The sequence below is a fragment of the Scyliorhinus torazame genome, chromosome 12 (genome assembly GCF_047496885.1).
Source record: "Scyliorhinus torazame isolate Kashiwa2021f chromosome 12, sScyTor2.1, whole genome shotgun sequence".
NCBI lineage: Eukaryota > Metazoa > Chordata > Chondrichthyes > Carcharhiniformes > Scyliorhinidae > Scyliorhinus > Scyliorhinus torazame.
This window is the reverse complement of record NC_092718.1, coordinates 10,674,636-10,694,650: the sequence shown is the minus strand read 5'-3', so window position 1 is coordinate 10,694,650 and position 20,015 is coordinate 10,674,636. Positions and strand designations below refer to the sequence as shown.

Here is a 20,015-nt window from a genome sequence, read left to right as displayed (position 1 = left end):
ACACATCCAAGGCTTTGCTGGCAAACACGATTACTAAGCTACGGGGAAGCTGCTGTCTTTGTGCTTGTTCTCAGTCTAACTTTACTGTGTACTCGGTTACCTGTAAAAGTGGTCTTTCTGTCAGCGAGGTCGGGACTTGTTGTTTCCAGTGGGACCGTTGACGGTAAAAGATTTTTTTTTGTTTACCTCCCAAAGGTCATGTTCAGTTCACAGGAATTGTCGGCTTTACTGTGGAACTGGTGCTGAAAAAAAGAGAAAGTGTCTCGAGCTCCCAAAAAACAACGAACTGCACTTTCTAAATTATTCCCTTTGTTTCTTTATAACTGACTGTATGAGACCTCTGAGCTATGACAGATGGGACATTTAGAAGTGTCTCGTGAGGGGCATATCCAGCGTTGCCAACAGTCCTGGAGTATCCAGCAATTGGATATTAATATCCAGCAAAGCTCCAAGAAGTACATTAAAAAGGAGCATGAAACAAATTCATGTTTCTTCCTTTACTTTAATAGCTGAGGCTTCAGTGGGGCTGGTTTAGCACAGGGCTAAATAGCTGGCTTTTAAAGCAGGCCAGCAGCGCGGGTTCAATTCCCGTACCAGCCTCCCCGAACAGGCGCCGGAACGTGGCGACTAGGGGCTTTTCACAGTAACTTCATTGAAGCCTGCTCGTGACAATAAGCGATTTTCATTCTTTTTTTCATTTCAATTTGGATCAATTCTCATACCGGCTGATGTTATCCATGAAGGTACTGTCTTCTCAACCTTGCCCCTAGCCTGAGGTCATAGATTACAGAACTTACAGTGCAGAAGGAGGCCATTCGGCCCATTGAGTCTGCACCGGCCCTTGGAAAGAGCACCCTACTTCACCCCACGCCTCCACCCTATCCCCGTAACCCAGTAACCCCACCTAACCGTTTAGACACAACGGGACAATTTATCATGGCCAATCCACCTAACTGGCACATCTTTCGACTGTGGGAGGAAACCGGAGCAGCCGGAGGAAACCCACGCAGGCACGGGGAGAACGTGCAGACTTTCGCCCGAGGCCGGAATTGAACCCTGATCCCTGCAGCTGTGAGGCAGCAGTGCTTACCACTGTGCCGCCCTGTGGTGTGATGACCCTCAGGTTGAATCACCGCCAGTCAGCTCTCAAAGAGGAGAGTAACCGGGGCGACATGTGGTGCAGTGGTTAGCACTGGGACTGCGGCGCTGAGGACCCGGGTTCAAATCCTGGCCTTGGGTCACTGTCCATGTGGAGCTTGCATATTTTCTCCGTGTCTGCGTGGGTTTCACACCCACAACCCAAAGATGTGCAGGGTAGGTGGATTGGCCGTGCTAAATTGCCCCTGAATTGGAAAAAAAAAATTGGGTACTCTAAATTTTAAAAAAAGAGGAGAGCACCCTCTGGGACTGTGGCGACATTTTTACATTACTTTTATTATTTGAAAAAATATTAGAGGTTGGGGACTGCTGTGGGTCAAAACTAATGTAGGGCGGCTCGGTGGTGCAGTGGTTAGCACTGCTGCCTCACGGCGCCAAGATCGCAGGTTCAATCCCGGCCCCGGGTCACTGTCCGTGTGGAGTTTGCACATTCTCCCCGTGTCTGCGTGTGTCTCACCCCCACAACCCACAGATGTGCAGGGTAGGTGGATTGGCTCTCAATTACCCCTTAATTGGAAAACATTTAAAGAAGAGTGTTTTTGCAATGTTTTTTTGATAACCAGTATTTAGAGACAATTACAGACAGAATGAACCTTGCACCAACTCCTCCGTGCTCGCTCCCCTCCGAGGTGAGACAGCCTCACCTCCTCCTCCCCTTTCTCACCAGCCTTCAGCTGTGCCTGTAAACCCTTCCACATGATTTCACAGCTGTCCCCACACAGAAAGTTACTGCGGACACCAGTGTGAGAATCAACGATGTAAATTGGGCAAATCAAAAGCTGAAATCTCGGGAGTGTCAGCCCAAGTATTGGGACACTATCAATTACCTGGTAATTTCTGTAACTCCCTGGAGGGGAGTGGAGGGTGGGGTTGCCTCATTATTCCTGCTAACTGATTGTTCGACTGCACCGATAACAAAATACCAGGTGGCTAATTACAGGTATCCCCTCCGAGTGATTTGTTCAAGTGTGCAGTGCTTTGCAAATGCTCCCATGTCGAACTTGCCGAAGCACATTTCTTCCAGGGTTATAGTGTCTGGAATGACCTTGTGTTTTGTTCTGTTGCTGCCAGGGGTCCAGAGACAGATTGTGCACTGTCTGGAGAAGATTGCGGGAATCGTCGAAGAACAATACTGCGAGCTGATAACGCGGCCCGACGATAGGCAGAGGAGTTGTCACCCAGAGCCATGCCCAGCCCGGTCAGTATCCAATCGAGGAGGGCAAGGGTTCCTCAGAAATTGCCCCTAAGCCTTCATCTGTAACTTTAGTCGGCCATGCTCATGCTGATGTACAGTGGCTCCCGACCTTGATCCTGTTCAAATCACTCGCTGGCTTCCCCCCCCCCTGCTGTCCCTGTCATCTCCTCCAACCCTTCACGATCATAGAATTTACAGTGCAGAAGGAGGCCATTCGGCCCGTCGAGTCTGCACCGGCTCTTGGAAAGAGCACCCTACCCAAGGTCAACACCGCCACCCTATCCCCATAACCCAGTAACCCCACCCAACACTAAGGGCAATTTTGGACACTAAGGGCAATTTATCACGGCCAATCCACCTAACCTGCACATCTTTGGACTGTGGGAGGAAACCGGAGCACCCGGAGGAAACCCACGCACACACGGGGAGGATGTGCAGACTCCGCACAGACAGTGACCCAAGCCGGAATCGAACCTGGGACCCTGGAGCTGTGAAGCAGTTGTGCTAACCACTGTGCTACCGTGCTGCCCCAGATCGCTACCCTCCTCTAATTTTAACAGTTGCGCATCCCCGAGTTTATTTGCTCCACAATGAGGGACCATGCCATCAGCTGCCTGGACCCTCAGCTGAGGAAGCCCCCTCCCCTAAACCTCTCCATCTCTCTCTGCCTCATTGTCTGAGACGCTCCTTAAAACCAACCTCATTGACCAAAACCTGTGGTCCCAGCCTAACATTTTCTCTTGTGACTCAGGTTTTGTTTGCTGACATCCTGTGAAGCTTGTTGGAGTATTTTGCAAAACCAAAGGTGCTACATAAACGCAAGTTGTTGTTGTTGTCTATGCACTATAATAGTTTCCTTAGAAGAACCTTACAGGCTAGAAGGAGGCCATTCAGCCCACTATCCTTGTGCAGGCTCTTTGAAAGAACCGGCCACTATAACCCTTCACAAAAAACATTGCACCGCCCTCTTTGGGGTGACCTCTGGCCTCCTGCCACCCATGGAGCTGGTTGGAGTAATCCCAGTGCCGGCTCAGAGCATCCTCTGTCTGGAATGGCAACCGGGGTTCTGCATACACCAGAGCTTCCTATTTCCATATTAAGCCAAGCCCATTGCCTGATACAGGTAGCTGCCTCAGACACCCAGTAGGAGGCAGCGTTGCCGAGTGTTAAGAGGGACAGGCAGGCGACAGATCCCATTTGGAGCCAAGTAAGGCCCAGAACGAGTGATCAAAATCCAAACCGCCCTCCCCTCTCACAATTTGTGGGAAGATGGGGCTAAAATCCGCAATTGCTGACTCAGACAAGAGTGCTGGGGTAACATCGGTGCTGCGTGGATGAAAAGCCTGCATTTGGATCTGTGCTCGCCCAAGGGTTGAGCTCACTACTAGGAGAGCGAGGTAGGAACATTGGGGGCGATTCTCCGATATGGAGGCCAAGTGTTCGCGGCGTCGTGAATGCCGTCGCGTTTCACGACGGCACGAACAGGGCCCGGGCACGACCTATTCTGTCCCCTACAGGGGGCCAGCACGGCGCTGGAGCGGTTCACGCCGCTCCAGCTTCCGGCACCGCGCCAAACCGCGCATGCACAGTTGGGGCAGCTCAATCCTGCGCCTGCGCGGGGAACTTCTTATGCGCGCCGGCCCCGACCCAACATGGGGTCGGTGTTCAGGGGCCTTCCGCGCCAGGAAGTAGGCCCGGTGGGGGAGGGGCCGGCACGCTGATCAGTGGGCCCCGATCGCGGGCCAGACCCCATTGGAGGCCCCCTCGGTGAAGGAGCCCTCCCCCCCACCCCCCCCCCACAGGCCGCCCCCCCCGAGCGTTCCCGCAGAGTTCCCGCCGGCAGCGACCAGGGGTGAACGGCGCCGGCGGGAACCTGTCATGTTGGAGCGGCCGCTCGGCCCGTACGGGCCGGAGAATCGCCGGCCCCGCCGATTCCAGCGGCCTGCCGCCGCCGGCGCACCAAACACGCCGGCGCAAATGGCGCCGATTCCCCGCACCCCGGAGAATCGCGCGCCGGCGCGGGGCGACGTGCCCCAGTTGCGCCGATTCTCCGGCCCGGCGCGGGGTTTGGAGAATCGCCCCCATTAGCTCCCGCCCTGGCCAGAGTCTGGCGAGTGAGCGTCAGCTGTTTTCTGGTGACCCCCCCCCCCTGCCGCAAGCTGGCTTTTTCTTAGCTCTGAGGCTTCTCTTTATTTTCACAGGTGGTGGGTGGGGGAGTGGCAGACCTGCTCATCCTCCTGCGGGGAAACGGGAATCATGAAGAGGACGGCCCTCTGCATCCAGAGTGTGGGACTGGACGAGCAGCGAGCTCTGCCAGCCTCCGACTGTCAGCACATGCCCAAGCCCGAAGACGCCAGCCCCTGCAACAGGGAGATCCCCTGCCCGTCGGACTGGAGCACGGACAGCTGGTCAGAGGTGAGAGAGAGAGCCAGAGGTCAAAGGTCAGGGCAATCATCCCAAGGCAGGAGGCTTTTTAAAAAGACATAGGTAATGATTGACAAGTAATTAGTTCAACAAGGAAATGTCTGTCTTGAGCGACACGAATCTGGTTTCAGTTAGCTCTCCGCCTTGCTGACCTGACCCTTTAAGCTTTGACTTGTACAAGCCTCATAAATGTTGTGCTCCTGAAACCTTAGAAGCTCTTGTTGCTTTTTCTTAAAGGGGCCGTCTCACTGGTTGCCAGCCGTTTAAAAGAATCATAACAAAGAAAAGTAATTCTTTAAAAATAAATTCCGAGAGCCCAATTCTTTTTTTCCCGTTAAGGGGCAATTTAGCGTGGCCAATTCCCCTACCCTGCACATCTTTGGGTTGTGGGGTGAAACCCACACAGGCACGGAGGGAATGTGCAAACTCCACATGGACAGTGACCCGGGGCCGGGATCGAACCCAGGTCCTCGGCGCCCTGAGGCAGCAGTGCTAACCACTGTGCCACCGTGCTGCCCAAAGAAAAGTAGTATTAATACACTGTGCTTTATTTTATTGGCCTGAGTTTTATTTATCCATTCTCGGTGTGTCGGGCCAGCATTTAATGCACTCTCCCTAGTTTCCCATTCAGTGGGCAGTAGTGATTCTACAGTCCAGGAGGTGGAGGTGACTCCGTAATGCTGCAGTGGTTTGATAGAACGGAGTCAAGGAGCGGAGAGAGTCAGCCACAATGGGACTGGAGTCATTTGGAGACCCGGATCCAATCAGGACAGGAGATTTCCCTCCCTAAAAGGGGCATTAGTGACCCAGTTGTTTTTTTCTTCTCTCTGTGCCGTTCCAATTTCAGTTTCTGCGCTGCCGAAGCGGGCCCGCAGTTGGGGTTTTTAACGCTGAAAAGAGGAAGTGCTGGATAAACCCAGCAGGCCTGGCAGCGGCTGGGGAGAGAGGAACAGAGTTGACGTTTCGAGTCCGAACGACTGGCTCTTTTTCATGGCAGTTCAACACCATCATGGTCACTTTTAGTAAAAATAACCTTTTTTATTTCCCGCTGTTTAAAAGTAAATTCAAAGAACCACAAGGTGGGATTTGAACTTGTGCTGCCTGGGCTGTTAGGCCAGGCCCCAGGATCACTCGACCAGAGGGCGGCATGTGGCACAGTGGATAGCACTGGGACTGCAGCACTGGGGACCCAGGTTTGAATCCCGGCCCTGGGTCACTGTCCATGTGGAGTTTGCACATTCTCCCCGTGTCTGCATGGGTTTCACCCCCACAACCCAAAGATGTGCAGGTTAGGTGGATTGGCCACGCTAAATTGCCCCTGAATTGTAAATAAAATAATAATTGGGTACTCTAAATTTAAAAAAAAAGGATTACTGGACCAGTATTAAAACTGCTGCACTACCCTTTAGTGAGACGTAATAATAATAATCTTTATTATTGTCACAAGTAGGCTTACATTAACACTGTAATGAAGTTACTGGGAAAATCCCCTAGTCGCCACATTCCAGCGCCTGTTCGGGCACACGGAGGGAGAATTCAGAATGTCCAATTTGCCTAACAAGCACGTCTTTTGGGACTTGTGGGAGGAAACCGGAGCACCCGGACGAAACCCACACAGACACGGGGAGAACGTGCAGACTCCGCACAGACAGTGACCCAAGCCGGGAATTGAACCTGGGACCCTGGCGCTGTGAAGCAACAGTGTTAACCACTGTGCTACCGGGGGGAGGGGGTTTTGGTGGGGGAGGGGGTTCAATGGGGATGAGGCTACATTTACAAAATTAACTACAGTGGTGTAACTAGCTCGACGACTCTGATATTTTTTGTTTGTGGAGCTGCCTGATTATTGGATGGCCCTGGGGGTATTAAGTGACACTAACTTCAAAACTTTCACTCATGTTATGGAAAAGGAAAAATACCAGTCTCGAATTTGGGGCTGAGGGAAATAGAACCTTGCAGCACAGAAGGAGGCCATTCATCAGTCATGTCTGTACTGGCACTTTGAAAGAGCCACTGATACTGTTCTCTCATATTCTCTGCACATTTTGAAGATCTTTATTTATAGAAGGATTTGAATAGAAATACACACAAAGGGGGCAGCAAGGTGGCGCAGCGGTTAGCACTGCCACCTCACGGCGCCGAGGTCCCAGGTTCGATCCCTGCTCCGGGTCACTGTTAGTGTGGAGTTTACACATTCTCCCCGTGTTTGCGTGGGTTTCAGTCCCATAACCCAAAGATGTGCAGGGTAGGTGGATTGGCCACGCTAAATTTCCCCTTAATTGGAAAAAATGAATTGGGTACTCTAAAATTTAATTTTTTAAAAAAAGAAATACAAAACTCTAACGAGAATATTCCCGTCCATTCATTCCCAGTGATTGGTTGAAACAAGATTTATTTTTCTCCTGCAGAGTTTTCTATTCATATATTTTTCCACTCTTTGCTGAAGGTGTCACATCTCAGTTTTATCATTTGTTTTTTACAGTGCCCTGTAACCTGTGGGGAAGGAGTAAGAAGGCGCAATGTGCAATGTCGGAACAACACCAACATGACATGCAGCTTTGAGACGAAGCCAGCTGCGAAAGACCCATGCCACCTGAAACCTTGCCCCCTGCACAGGACTGGCTTCACGCCGCCTGACTGGTCAGGGAGTGGCGGATCGAGCAGGGAACTCTACAACGAAGTGGGTTTCAATCTGAACTTTGACCCCAGCAAAACAGTTCAAGAGGACAATTTAAATCAAATTGTTAACATCCCCAACCCTCGTCCACCCAATCTCAATACAGCGGCACCCCAACCACATCCCCCTGAAGATAAGATAAACAACCATATCGTTGAAGATGATTTCACTGTTGAGAGCAGCAAGGATGAGAATTCGGCAAAGACAAATGTCTTTGTGGACGATTTTTACTACGATTATAACTTCATAAATTTCCATGAAGACCTTGACTATGACCCAGAGGATAGGCTTGACGTTGAAGAGGAAGAGATGACAAGTGAGGACATTGAACATGAAGAAGAACATTCAGAAATAAATAATATTTCGAACAATGTTTGGGGGAATATACCGGACCAAAGCAAGAATAGGACTTCAGATGATTGGCAGGGGTCCGATGGGTTGGAGAAGATTCATTCGGAACCCCCAGCGAATGAAAAGCTCTACAGTCAGGATGAGATAGAAACAAAGAATACTCCGATTATAAATTCTACCTCAGAAGAAAAGGATATTCGGCTGAGCGAGGAGCATCCTACTGTGCATGTCCGAGTGACGGAGGTTACGCAAAGTGTATTGCATGACACCGACATTGAAGCTATTGAAGAGGAACTGTACGAGGAAGATGAGTTGCTGCCCGTTCGAAATACAACAATGCACAGTGTTATGGAAATTATATATCCAGGTTTTTCATCAAGTGAAGATCAAAGCAGTATTCATGACATGATTGGAAACCACAGTCCTCATTACCACAGCGTCCCATCAATCATAATGACTACCTCATCACCAGGTAACAATATAAACATTCCCAATACTTCAGACACCTGGAGGCAGGAGCTTCCTGTGGTCAAGCAGAACATTGATGAGGCCAGCACGAGTGATCGTGGTGCAAGCAATAGTGAGCAGGATGGTCAACATCATGTAGAAGCTGAAGGTTACACACATCCTTCTGACAGCGAACTGGAAAGAAACCTCGAACCAAATGAGAATATGGACGAAAACATGAATACACATCTACTGATAGAAGAAGGTAGAGTGCCGAAGGATGAGCATGAGGTTATAACCGAGAAAGCTCACCTCCCGAGCAACACACACAGTAATAATTCTAAACTTAGTGATATGGTCCATGTGGATGATAATCAATACACACACCATGACATCGGTGATACAAATCCAGATGTTACTGTTAATAAAAACCTTAATTACTGGGGAAACCTCGGCAATCTCCCCTCCATCACTCATACTGTATCTCCAAAACCTTCAGTCTTCATTGACCCAAATGGCGTTCCTGCTTCGGAAGTGATACATTGGTCTGCGGAGCAAGGACGAACTTTGCCAAGCACACCGGATTGGCAAAGTTTGAGGAATCCTTCGGAGTTGCCGGGGAATATTATCCTGCCCGGAGAACCTGAGTATCATAACACCCGGAACGTGCACTCCCACCATTATTCCCCTTCGACGCAAACCTCTTTGGCTTTGACGCCAGCTTTATCCACATCGCTGGCATTGGGATTCCCGGAGGCAGGTTATCCACCGGGTGTATCAACATCTCCAGCGACATTTGCAGCTCGGCCAAATCTGGACTCTCAGCCTGAAGTGCAAAATACAGCTGAGACAATCCAATCAAACCATTTGCAGCCAGTTATGGTAACCCCCTCTGGCCATTCATTTGTTCAGACTGTGAGCCCTCAGATTAGGCACTCAACTGGAAGGTCACTGACACCAGCAAATCTATATCAAGGGAGGACAAGATTGGCTTCACCCTCAAATTCTGTAGAAGGGAGCTCCAGGAGTATGACTACCTCTTCTGTTAAAGCCATCTCTAGTCCTAACCTGTCAGCAGCTGTAACACCAAGACCTACCTCACATTTAACTACATCCAGGACCCAACAATCAGACACTGCAGTCCCGGTGGGTACTCCTCGGACTGCCATCTTTGTGCCCCATGAGACAATTTCAGCCATTCATCCCAATGTAGGCGCAAAGGAAACGGCAACAACTGTTTCAACGAGGTTAAATTCTGATGTAAAAATTGGCAAGACTGATCCAGACGACACTGATTCAGAAATCAGGAATGACTCCCAAAGAGCCACGGTGAGCAGCTGGCCGGCGACCGCTACTGGAATGCATCTGCCGACTGTCTCCGGACACAAGCCCTTGTCAAAGTCAAGTTTGGAAGTACCGACAACTTTAGCAAGTTCAGTGATAGAAGCAGTCACAAACCCAACCTCTGAGGAATTCAGTGCCTACTGGGTGATTGGAAACTGGAGTGAGGCAAGTATCAGAGTTAACTCAGAAAGCAGCAACGTTCAGAATGTTTTATTAATCAAGGAATTAACTTAGAAACAAAGGAGAGGCCTGAGGCTGAGAAAAGTGAAGAGAGGTTCAAGGTGAGTTGGCAGTGGTCGACACAATGGCAGCGACAGATATTGGAAAGGTTAGGGAGGAGATGAAACAAACCGGCTACCCCCAGACATGAAACCTGATTGGAGTGAGGTCGTGACCACCAAGCAGGCTCACCTGTCACATTAAAGGTAAGTGAAGAAGGCACGGGTCCTGGAGGATGGTCAGTTGGCAAAAGTGGGTGACGGGAAAAGAAGTTTGAAAAACACTGAGTTAAATAATTCCCTTCCCTCCTCCTCCTCCCACCTTATTCCAGACTGCGCCTACTACTGGCTCCGTCCACCATTGCGCCAGTCTGGAGCGATGGTGCAGCCCCGGGGTACCCACCTTCTGCCCGCAGCTCCCGGGTACTGAGGCCGAGAGCATAAAATGGGCCGGGACTTCCTTACAAAGTAAAAAATATTTAGAGCCAGACTTTTTCAAAAATTTTATTGGGGAACCAAATCATTCAAAGGGTGGTGAAAGTTTGGAACTCTCTTCCACAAATTGATGCCTGATCAATTATTAAATTTAAAACTGAGATCGATAGAGGTTGGGTATTAATGGATACGGGACAACAGCAGGTGTAATGAGCAGCCATGATCTCAACGAGTGGGCAGCACGGCGGTGCAGTGGTTAGCACTGCTGCCTCACGGCACATTCTCCCCGTGTTTGCGTGGGTTTTGCCCCCACAACCCAAAAGATGTGCAGGTTAGGTGGATTGGCCACGCTAAATTGCCCCTTAATTGGAAAAAAATAATTGGGTACTCTAAATTTTTTTTTTTTAATGATCTCAACGAGTGACGGAGAGAGTCGAGAGGTGCAAATAACATCTTCCCAATATAGAAAAAACTGGCTTTCTCCCTGTCTGTACTTAAACAAGACATTTCACCGCTTAATGTTTCAGCAGATTGCCATCACTGCCTCTTTCATAGAATCATAGAATTTACAGTGCAGAAGGAGGCCATTCGGCCCATCGAGTCTGCACCGGCTCTTGGAAAGAGCACCCTACCCAAGGTCAACACCTCCACCCTATCCCCATAACCCAGTCACCCCACCCAACACTAATGGCAATTTTGGACACTAAGGGCAATTTATCATGGCCAATCCACCCAACCTGCACATCTTTGGACTGTGGGAGGAAACCGGAGCACCCGGAGGAAACCCACGCAGACACAGGGAGAACGTGCAGACTCCGCACAGACAGTGACCCAAGCCAGGAATCGAACCTGGGATCCTGGAGCTGTGAAGCAGCAGTGCTAACCATTGTGCTACCTTGCCACCCACACAAGTTCACCATCTCTCATATCCCTTCTGTAAACACAAACCTGTTTCTTTCAGCGTAAGTTTTCTAAAGTTGCATTTGGACAGCCCGAGCTGCCAGCAAAATTTAGCTTTAAACCTCACCCTTTGCAAACTTTTCAAACAAACGTCATCCTTCCAGAATTACTCTTTAACGCAGAAGCAAAGGGAACCGTTGTTTCAAATGGTGTGCAGGGATGTAACTGGTTTGAATGGAGTACAATAACTGTTTCACTGTGTTGTACAGTGTTCCACGACATGTGGAATGGGAGCGATCTGGAGAACAGTGCATTGCAGCACGGGTTCAGACAACAACTGCAACAGGACCAAAAAACCGGTTCCAGCTCGCAGATGCTACATCAGACCCTGCTCAGCCTGGCGTGTGGGCAACTGGACCAGAGTAAGTCCCTCAAATCACTTCAGCAACTCCATCTTAATGGAAAGTGCAAGATGAGATATTTGAAACAATGGACCAATTGGCACCCATTGAATTAATCCAGCACCGCAATCCCATTGGGGCAAATTGCTTGACTTGGTTATTGGAGCTGCTGGTTTGAAAAACAGTGAAGGATTCCATTCTTAATTAATTACATTTTGCTATTGTTTATGTTATTGCATTCCTCTGTGGCACCACCACATCCTCCATTGCACCGTAACATCCTCCACTGCGCCGTAACACCCTCCACTGCACCGTAACACCCTCCACTGCACCGTAACACCCTCTGCTGCACCGTAACACCCTCCGCTGCACACAACACCCTCCGCTGCACCGTAACACCCTCCGCTGCACCGTAACACCCTCCGCTGCACCGTAACACCCTCCGCTGCACCGTAACACCCTCCGCTGCACCGTAACACCCTCCGCTGCACCGTAACACCCTCCGCTGCACCGTAACACCCTCCGCTGCACAGTAACACCCTCCACTGCACATAACACCCTCCGCTGCACCGTAACACCCTCCACTGCACATAACACCCTCCGCTGCACCGTAACACCCTCCGCTGCACATCCTCCGCTGCACCGTAACATCCTCCGCTGCACCGTAACATCTTCCACTGCACCGTGACACCCTCCGCTGCACCGTAACATCCTCCACTGCACATAACACCCTCCGCTGCACCGTAACACCCTCCACTGCACCGTTGACGAATGTGATATAAAATAGTTAGTTTAAATATATTAGTTACAGTAATGTAGATCCCGTACCAGTCTCCCCGAACAGGTGCCGGAAGGTGGCGACTAGGGGCTTTTCACAGTAACTTCATTGAAGCCTACTCGTGACAATAAGCGATTTTCATTTTTTTCATTTTCATAGATGTAGGCCGGTCTAATTCTAGTGAGTTCACAGACAAAGGATTTCAGAAAGCATGGCAAGGAAGGGGGAGGGGAGTCTGGTAGGGGAGGAGAAAAGGATGCTGGGTAACAAGAGGCCAGGGTTAAGGAATGAGAAGTGAGCCAATTAGGATGTATGGCCAGGTCAGGAGGGGTATAGGATGACCTATGGGAATCGTGTATGTGAAACTTGATGCCATTTGAATGTATTTGTAGAGATTCCTTTGTCTCCAATAGCACTCCATTCGGAAGACCCAGGAGGCAGCTTGTGTTCTGGGTTTTTGTGAAGCGAGTTAGACTTGCAAGTTGGGTAAAAATAAATAACACTATGCCTACAAATCCATCTCGAGTTTTATTGAGGCCAGACTGACGGGTAAAGAATATAACATTTGTCATTTGGTGCCGAAACCCAGGAGCCCTCGGGGCAATAACCAAGGAATTGTCTCAGCTGCGGTTGTTTGCAATGCAGAACCGGTATGCTCTTGATTATCTTCTGGCCTGTGAGGGTGGGGTATGCGCCATAGTGCAGGGCAAGTGTATCATGGGAGTTCAAGACCTAACCACTAACATCACTAAATTTATGGATCGCATACAGGATCACCTGGATGGAATGCAGGACCCTGGCTCTTGGGGTAACTGTGGATTTGGAGGTTGGAAGGACTGGTTGATAAATATGGCCATGTATTTAGCAGTGGCACTCGGCTGCATCTTTGTGGGCTTGGCCATCCTTAAATGCGTGATGGGTAGAATGCGGGGTGCACTGGAACAGATAGACGCCCCTAGAATCTTGGCTGTTAGGATCCACGAGGGTACAGCGGATGAAGGGGGGCTACAACAGGAATTGGAAATGCAGCGACGAATCTTTTTAGATGAGGGGCCGTAGCTACGGATTGAATAGATAGGTTATCATGAAATGATAAAAGGAGGGAATGACGAATGTGATATAAAATAGTTAGTTTAAATATTATAGTTACAGTAATGTAGATGTAGGCCGGTCTAATTCTAGTGAGTTCACAGACAAAGGATTTCAGAAAGCATGGCAAGGAAGGGGGAGGGGTGTCTGGTAGAGGAGGAGAAAAGAATGCTGGGTAACAAGAGGCCAGGATTAAGGAATGAGAAGTGAGCCAATTAGGATGTATGGCCAGGTCAGGAGGGGTATAGGATGACCTATGGGAATCGTGTATGTGAAACGTGATGCCATTTGAATGTATTTTGTAGAGATTCCTTTGTCTCCAATAACACTCGATTCGGAAGACCTAGGAGGCAGCTTGTGTTCTGGGTTTTTGTGAAGCGAGTCAGACTTGCAAGTTGGGTAAAAATAAATAACACTATGCCTACAAATCCATCTTGAGTTTTATTGAGGCCAGACTGACGGGTAAAGAATATAACATTTGTCACCGTGACACACTCCCCTGCACCGTGACACACTCCCCTGCACCGTGACACACTTCCCTGCACCATGACACACTCCCCTGCACCGTAACATCCTCCACTGCACCGTGACACCGTCCCCTGCACTATAATAATAATCTTTATTGTCACAAGTGTCATAATATCCACGCATGTATATAATGAAGGCAGTGATTGACACACAGGATGACCAGTAAGCACACAGCACAGTGCAGCCAATCACAAAACAGGACACCACCACTATAAATCAAGAGGGCACTAGGTTTCCCGCTCTCTCGGGACCCAGCCACTGAGACAGTCAGAGTCCACGAGCTAGCAAGTGCAAACACCATGCGGTAGCTAGTAAGCCTGGTCAGGCGAGTACAAGGTCTCCAGTCAGTTCAGTATAGTGTCGACCCACAGTTAAATATGTATGTTAGTTCTATCATTCAATAAAACCGTGTTGGATCTTCTACAGTGTTAGAAGTCTGTTTCTCGCATCGCTGCATCAAGGGCAGTCCACACCGAACCGACCTGCCTAACACATCAACAAGTAGGCCTACATTAACACTACAATGAAGTTACTGTGAAAATCCCCTAGTCGCCACATTCCGACGCCTGTTCGGGTACACAGAGGGAGAATTCAGAATGTCCAAATTACCTAACAAGCACATCTTTCAGGACTTGTGGGAGGAAACCGGAGCACCCGGAGGAAACCCACGCAGACACGGGGAGAACGTGCAGACTCCACACAGACAGTGACCCAAGGCGGAAATCGAAACTGGGATCCTGGCGCTGTGAGGCAACAGTGCTAACCACTGTGCTACCGTGCTGCCCTGTGGCATAACACCTTCCGCTACACCGTGATACCCTCCCCTGCACCGTGAGACCCTCCGCTGCACCGTAACATCCTACACTGCACCGTAACATCCTACACTGCACCGTAACACCCTCCCCTGCACCGTAACAACCTCCCCTGCACCGTGAGACCCTCCGCTGCACCGTAACATCCTACACTGCACCGTAACACCCTCCCCTGCACCGTAACACCCTCCCCTGCACCGTAACACCCTCCCCTGCACCGTGACACTCCGCTGCACCGTAACACACTCCCCTGCACCGTAAAACCCTCCCCTGCACCGTAACACCCTCCCCTGCACCGTAACACCCTCCCCTGCACCGTGACACTCCGCTGCACCGTAACACCCTCCCCTGCACCGTGACACGCTCCGCTGCACCGTGAGACCCTCCGCTGCACCGTAACATCCTACACTGCACCGTAACACCCTCCACTGCACCGTAACACCCTCCCCTGCACCGTAACACCCTCCCCTGCATCGTAACACCCTCCCGTGCACCGTAACACCCTCCCTGCACCCTAACACCCTCCCCTGCACCGTGACACTCCACTGCACCGTAACACCCTCCCCTGCACCGTAACACCTTCCCCTGCACCGTGACACTCCGCTGCACCGTAACACCCTCCCCTGCACGGTAACACCGTCCCCTGCACCGTAACACCCTCCCCTGCACCATGACACCCTCCCCTGCACGGTAACACCCTCCCCTGCACCGTAACACCCTCCCCTGCACCGTAACACCCTCCCCTGCACAGTGACACTCCGCTGCACCGTAACACCCTCCCCTGCACCGTAACACCCTCCCCTGCACCGTGACACTCCACTGCACCGTAACACCCTCCCCTGCACCGTGACACTCCGCTGCACCGTAACACCCTCCCCTGCACCGTAACACCCTCCCCTGCACCGTGACACCCTCCCCTGCACCGTAACACCCTCCCCTGCACCGTAACACCCTCCCCTGCACTGTAACATCCTCCACTGCACCATGCCATCCTCCACTGCACCGTAACACCCTCCCCTGCACCGTAACATCCTCCCCTGCACCGTGACGCCCTCCCCTGCACTGTGACACCCTCCCCTGCACCGTGACACCCTCCCCTGCACAGTGACACCCTCCCCTGCACCGTAACACCCTCCCCTGCACCGTAACACCCACCCCTGCACCGTGACACCCTCCCCTGCACCGTGACACCCTCCCCTGCACCGTGACACCCTCCACTGCACCGTAACATCCTTCCCTGCACCGTGACACCCTCCCCTACACCGTAACATCCTCCGCTGCACCGTAACATCCTCCCCTGCACCGTAACACCCTCCCCTGCACCGTAACACCCTCCCCTGCACCGTGACACCCTCCCCTGCACCGTAACACCCTACACTGCACCGTGACACCCTCCGCTGCACCGTGACACCCTTCACTGCACCGTGACACCCTCCGCTGCACCGTAACACCCTCCCCTGCACCGTGACACTCTGCTGCACCGTAACACCCTCCCCTGCACCGTAACATCCTCCCCTGCACCGTGACGCCCTCCCCTGCACCGTGACATCCTCCCCTGCACCGTGACATCCTCCCCTGCACCGTAATATCCTCCACTGCACCGTAACATCCTCCACTGCACCGTAACATCCTCCGCTGCACAGTGACACCCTCCTCTGCACCGTAACATCCTCCACTGCACCGTAACATCCTCCGCTGCACAGTGACACCCTCCTCTGCACCGTAACATCCTCCACTGCACCGTAACATCCTCCGCTGCACCGTAACATCCTCCGCTGCACCGTAACATCCTCCCCTGCACCGTGACACCCTCCCCTGCACCGTGACACCCTCCCCTGCACCGTGACACCCTCCCCTGCACCGTGACACCCTCCCCTGCACCGTGACACCCTCCCCTGCACCGTGACACCCTCCCCTGCACCGTGACACCCTCCCCTGCACCGTGACACCCTCCCCTGCACCGTAACATCCTCCGCTGCACCGTAACACCCTCCCCTGCACCGTGACACCCTCCCCTGCACCGTGACACCCTCCACTGCACCGTGACACCCTCCACTGCACCGTGACACCCTCCACTGCACCGTGACACCCTCCGCTGCACCGTGACACCCTCCGCTGCACCGTGACACCCTCTGTTGCACCGTAACACACCCTCCACTGCACCGTAACATCCTCCCCTGCACTGTGATACCCTCCCCTGCACCGTAACACCCTCCCCTGCACCGTAACACCCTCCCCTGCACCGTGATACCCTCCCCTGCACCGTAACATCCTCCCCTGCACCGTGATACCCTCCCCTGCACCGTGATACCCTCCCCTGCACCGTGACACCCTCCGCTGCACCGTAACATCCTCCGCTGCACCGTAACATCCTCCGCTGCACCGTAACACCCTCCCCTGCACCGTAACACCCTCCCCTGCACCGTGACACTCCGCTGCACCGTAACACCCTCCCCTGCACCGTGACACTCCGCTGCACCGTAACACCCTCCCCTGCACCGTAACACCCTCCCCTGCACCGAGACACCCTCCCCTGCACCGTAACACCCTCCCCTGCACTGTAACATCCTCCACTGCACCGTAACACCCTCCCCTGCACCGTAACACCCTCCCCTGCACCGTAACATCCTCCCCTGCACCGTGACACCCTCCCCTGCACCGTGACACCCTCCCCTGCACAGTGACACCCTCCCCTGCACCGTAACACCCTCCCCTGCACCGTAACACCCTCCCCTGCACCGTGACACCCTCCCCTGCACCGTGACACCCTCCCCTGCACCGTGACATCCTTCCCTGCACCGTGACACCCTCCCCTGCACCGTGACACCCTCCCCTGCACCGTAACATCCTCCGCTGCACCGTAACATCCTTCCCTGCACCGTAACACCCTCCCCTGCACCGTGACACCCTTCACTGCACCGTGACACCCTCCGCTGCACCGTAACAACCTCCCCTGCACCGTGACACTCTGCTGCACCGTAACACCCTCCCCTGCACCGTAACATCCTCCCCTGCACCGTGACGCCCTCCCCTGCACCGTGACATCCTCCCCTGCACCGTGACATCCTCCCCTGCACCGTAACGTCCTCCACTGCACCGTAACACCCTCCCCTGCACCGTGACGCCGTCCCCTGCACCGTAACACCCTCCCCTGCACCGTAACATCCTCCGCTGCACCGTAACATCCTCCCCTGCACCGTAACATCCTCCGCTGCACCGTAACATCCTCCGCTGCACCGTAACATCCTCCCCTGCACCGTAACATCCTCCGCTGCACCGTAACATCCTCCGCTGCACCGTAACATCCTCCCCTGCACCGTAACATCCTCCACTGCACCGTAACACCCTCCCCTGCACCGTAACATCCTCCGCTGCACCGTAACATCCTCCCCTGCACCGTAACATCCTCCACTGCACCGTGACGCAGTCCCCTGCACCGTAACATCCTCCCCTGCACCGTAACATCCTCCACTGCACCGTAACATCCTCCCCTGCACCGTAACATCCTCCCCTGCACCGTAACATCCTCCACTGCACCGTGACACGCTCCCCTGCACCGTGACACCCTCCCCTGCACCGTGACATCCTCCCCTGCACCGTAACATCCTCCACTGCACCGTAACATCCTCCGCTGCACCGTAACATCCTCCCCTGCACCGTAACATCCTCCACTGCACCGTAACACCCTCCCCTGCACCGTGACGCCCTCCCCTGCACCGTAACATCCTCCCCTGCACCGTAACATCCTCCGCTGCACCGTAACATCCTCCACTGCACCGTAACACCCTCCCCTGCACCGTGACACCCTCCCCTGCACCGTAACATCCTCCCCTGCACCGTGACACCCTCCCCTGCACCGTAACATCCTCCGCTGCACCGTAACATCCTCCGCTGCACCGTAACATCCTCCCCTGCACCGTAACATCCTCCACTGCACCGTAACACCCTCCCCTGCACCGTGACACCCTCCCCTGCACCGTAACATCCTCCCCTGCACTGTGACATCCTCCGCTGCACAGTGACACCCTCCCCTGCACCGTGACACCCTCCCCTGCACCGTGACACCCTCCCCTGCACCGTAACACCCTCCCCTGCACCGTGACACCCTCCGCTGCACCGTGACACCCTCCCCTGCACCGTGACACCCTCCACTGCACCGTGACACCCTCCACTGCACCGTGACACCCTCCACTGCACCGTGACACTCCGCTGCACCGTAACACCCTCCCCTGCTCCGTGACACCCTCCACTGCACCGTGACACCCTCCGCTGCACCGTGACACCCTCTGTTGCACCGTAACACACCCTCCACTGCACCGTAACATCCTCCCCTGCACTGTGATACCCTCCCCTGCACCGTAACACCCTCCCCTGCACCGTAACACCCTCCCCTGCACCGTGATACCCTCCCCTGCACCGTAACATCCTCCACTGCACCGTGATACCCTCCCCTGCACCGTGATACCCTCCCCTGCACCGTGACACCCTCCACTGCACCGTGACACCCTCTGTTGCACCGTAACATCCTCCGCTGCACTGTAACATCCTCCCCTGCACCGTAACATCCTCCCCAGCACCGTGATACCCTCCCCTGCACCGTGACACCCTCCGCTGCACCGTAACATCCTCCGCTGCACCGTAACATCCTCCGCTGCACCGTAACATCCTCCGCTGCACCGTAACATCCTCCGCTGCACCGTAACATCCTCCCCTGCACCGTGACACCCTCCCCTGCACCGTAACATCCTCCCCTGCACCGTAACATCCTCCCCTGCACCGTGATACCCTCCCCTGCACCGCGATACCCTCCCCTGCACCGTGATACCCTCCCCTGCACCGTGACACCCACTGTTGCACTGTAACACCCTCCCCTGCACCGTGATACCCTCCCCTGCACCGTGACACCCTCCCCTGCACCGTGATACCCTCCCCTGCACCGTGATACCCTCCCCCGCACCGTGACACCCTCTGTTGCACCGTAACACCCTCCCCTGCACTGTAATGCCCACTATCCTACTCAAAGACATGTTCTATAGGCTCAATCAATATTCCTTTCAATATAGGAGATTTGGGGATGGTCTAATTTGAGGTTTTTAAGATGATTAAAGGATTTGATAGGAGGAAATTAGTGAGGAAGTGGACATAATCGTATCATCTGCGCTGGGCCATTCAGCACTGATGTCAGGAATAACTCGCCACGGTAGCACAGTGGTTAGCACTGCTGCCTCACAGCGCCAAGGGACCCGGGTTGAATTCCG

The 20,015-nt window shown here is 53.1% G+C and overlaps 1 protein-coding gene across 1 annotated transcript in view; it reads left to right on the top strand.

Annotated features, from left to right (window-relative positions):
• Positions 1–20,015, top strand: part of LOC140387312 (uncharacterized) — a 404,134-nt gene that overhangs the window by 297,850 nt on the left and 86,269 nt on the right. The window contains exons 24-27 of the mRNA XM_072470241.1: positions 2,230–2,356; positions 4,555–4,768; positions 7,260–9,761; positions 11,419–11,571. Of these exons, the coding sequence (XP_072326342.1) occupies positions 2,230–2,356; positions 4,555–4,768; positions 7,260–9,761; positions 11,419–11,571 (2,996 nt within the window). The remainder of the gene's footprint in view (positions 1–2,229; positions 2,357–4,554; positions 4,769–7,259; positions 9,762–11,418; positions 11,572–20,015) is intronic.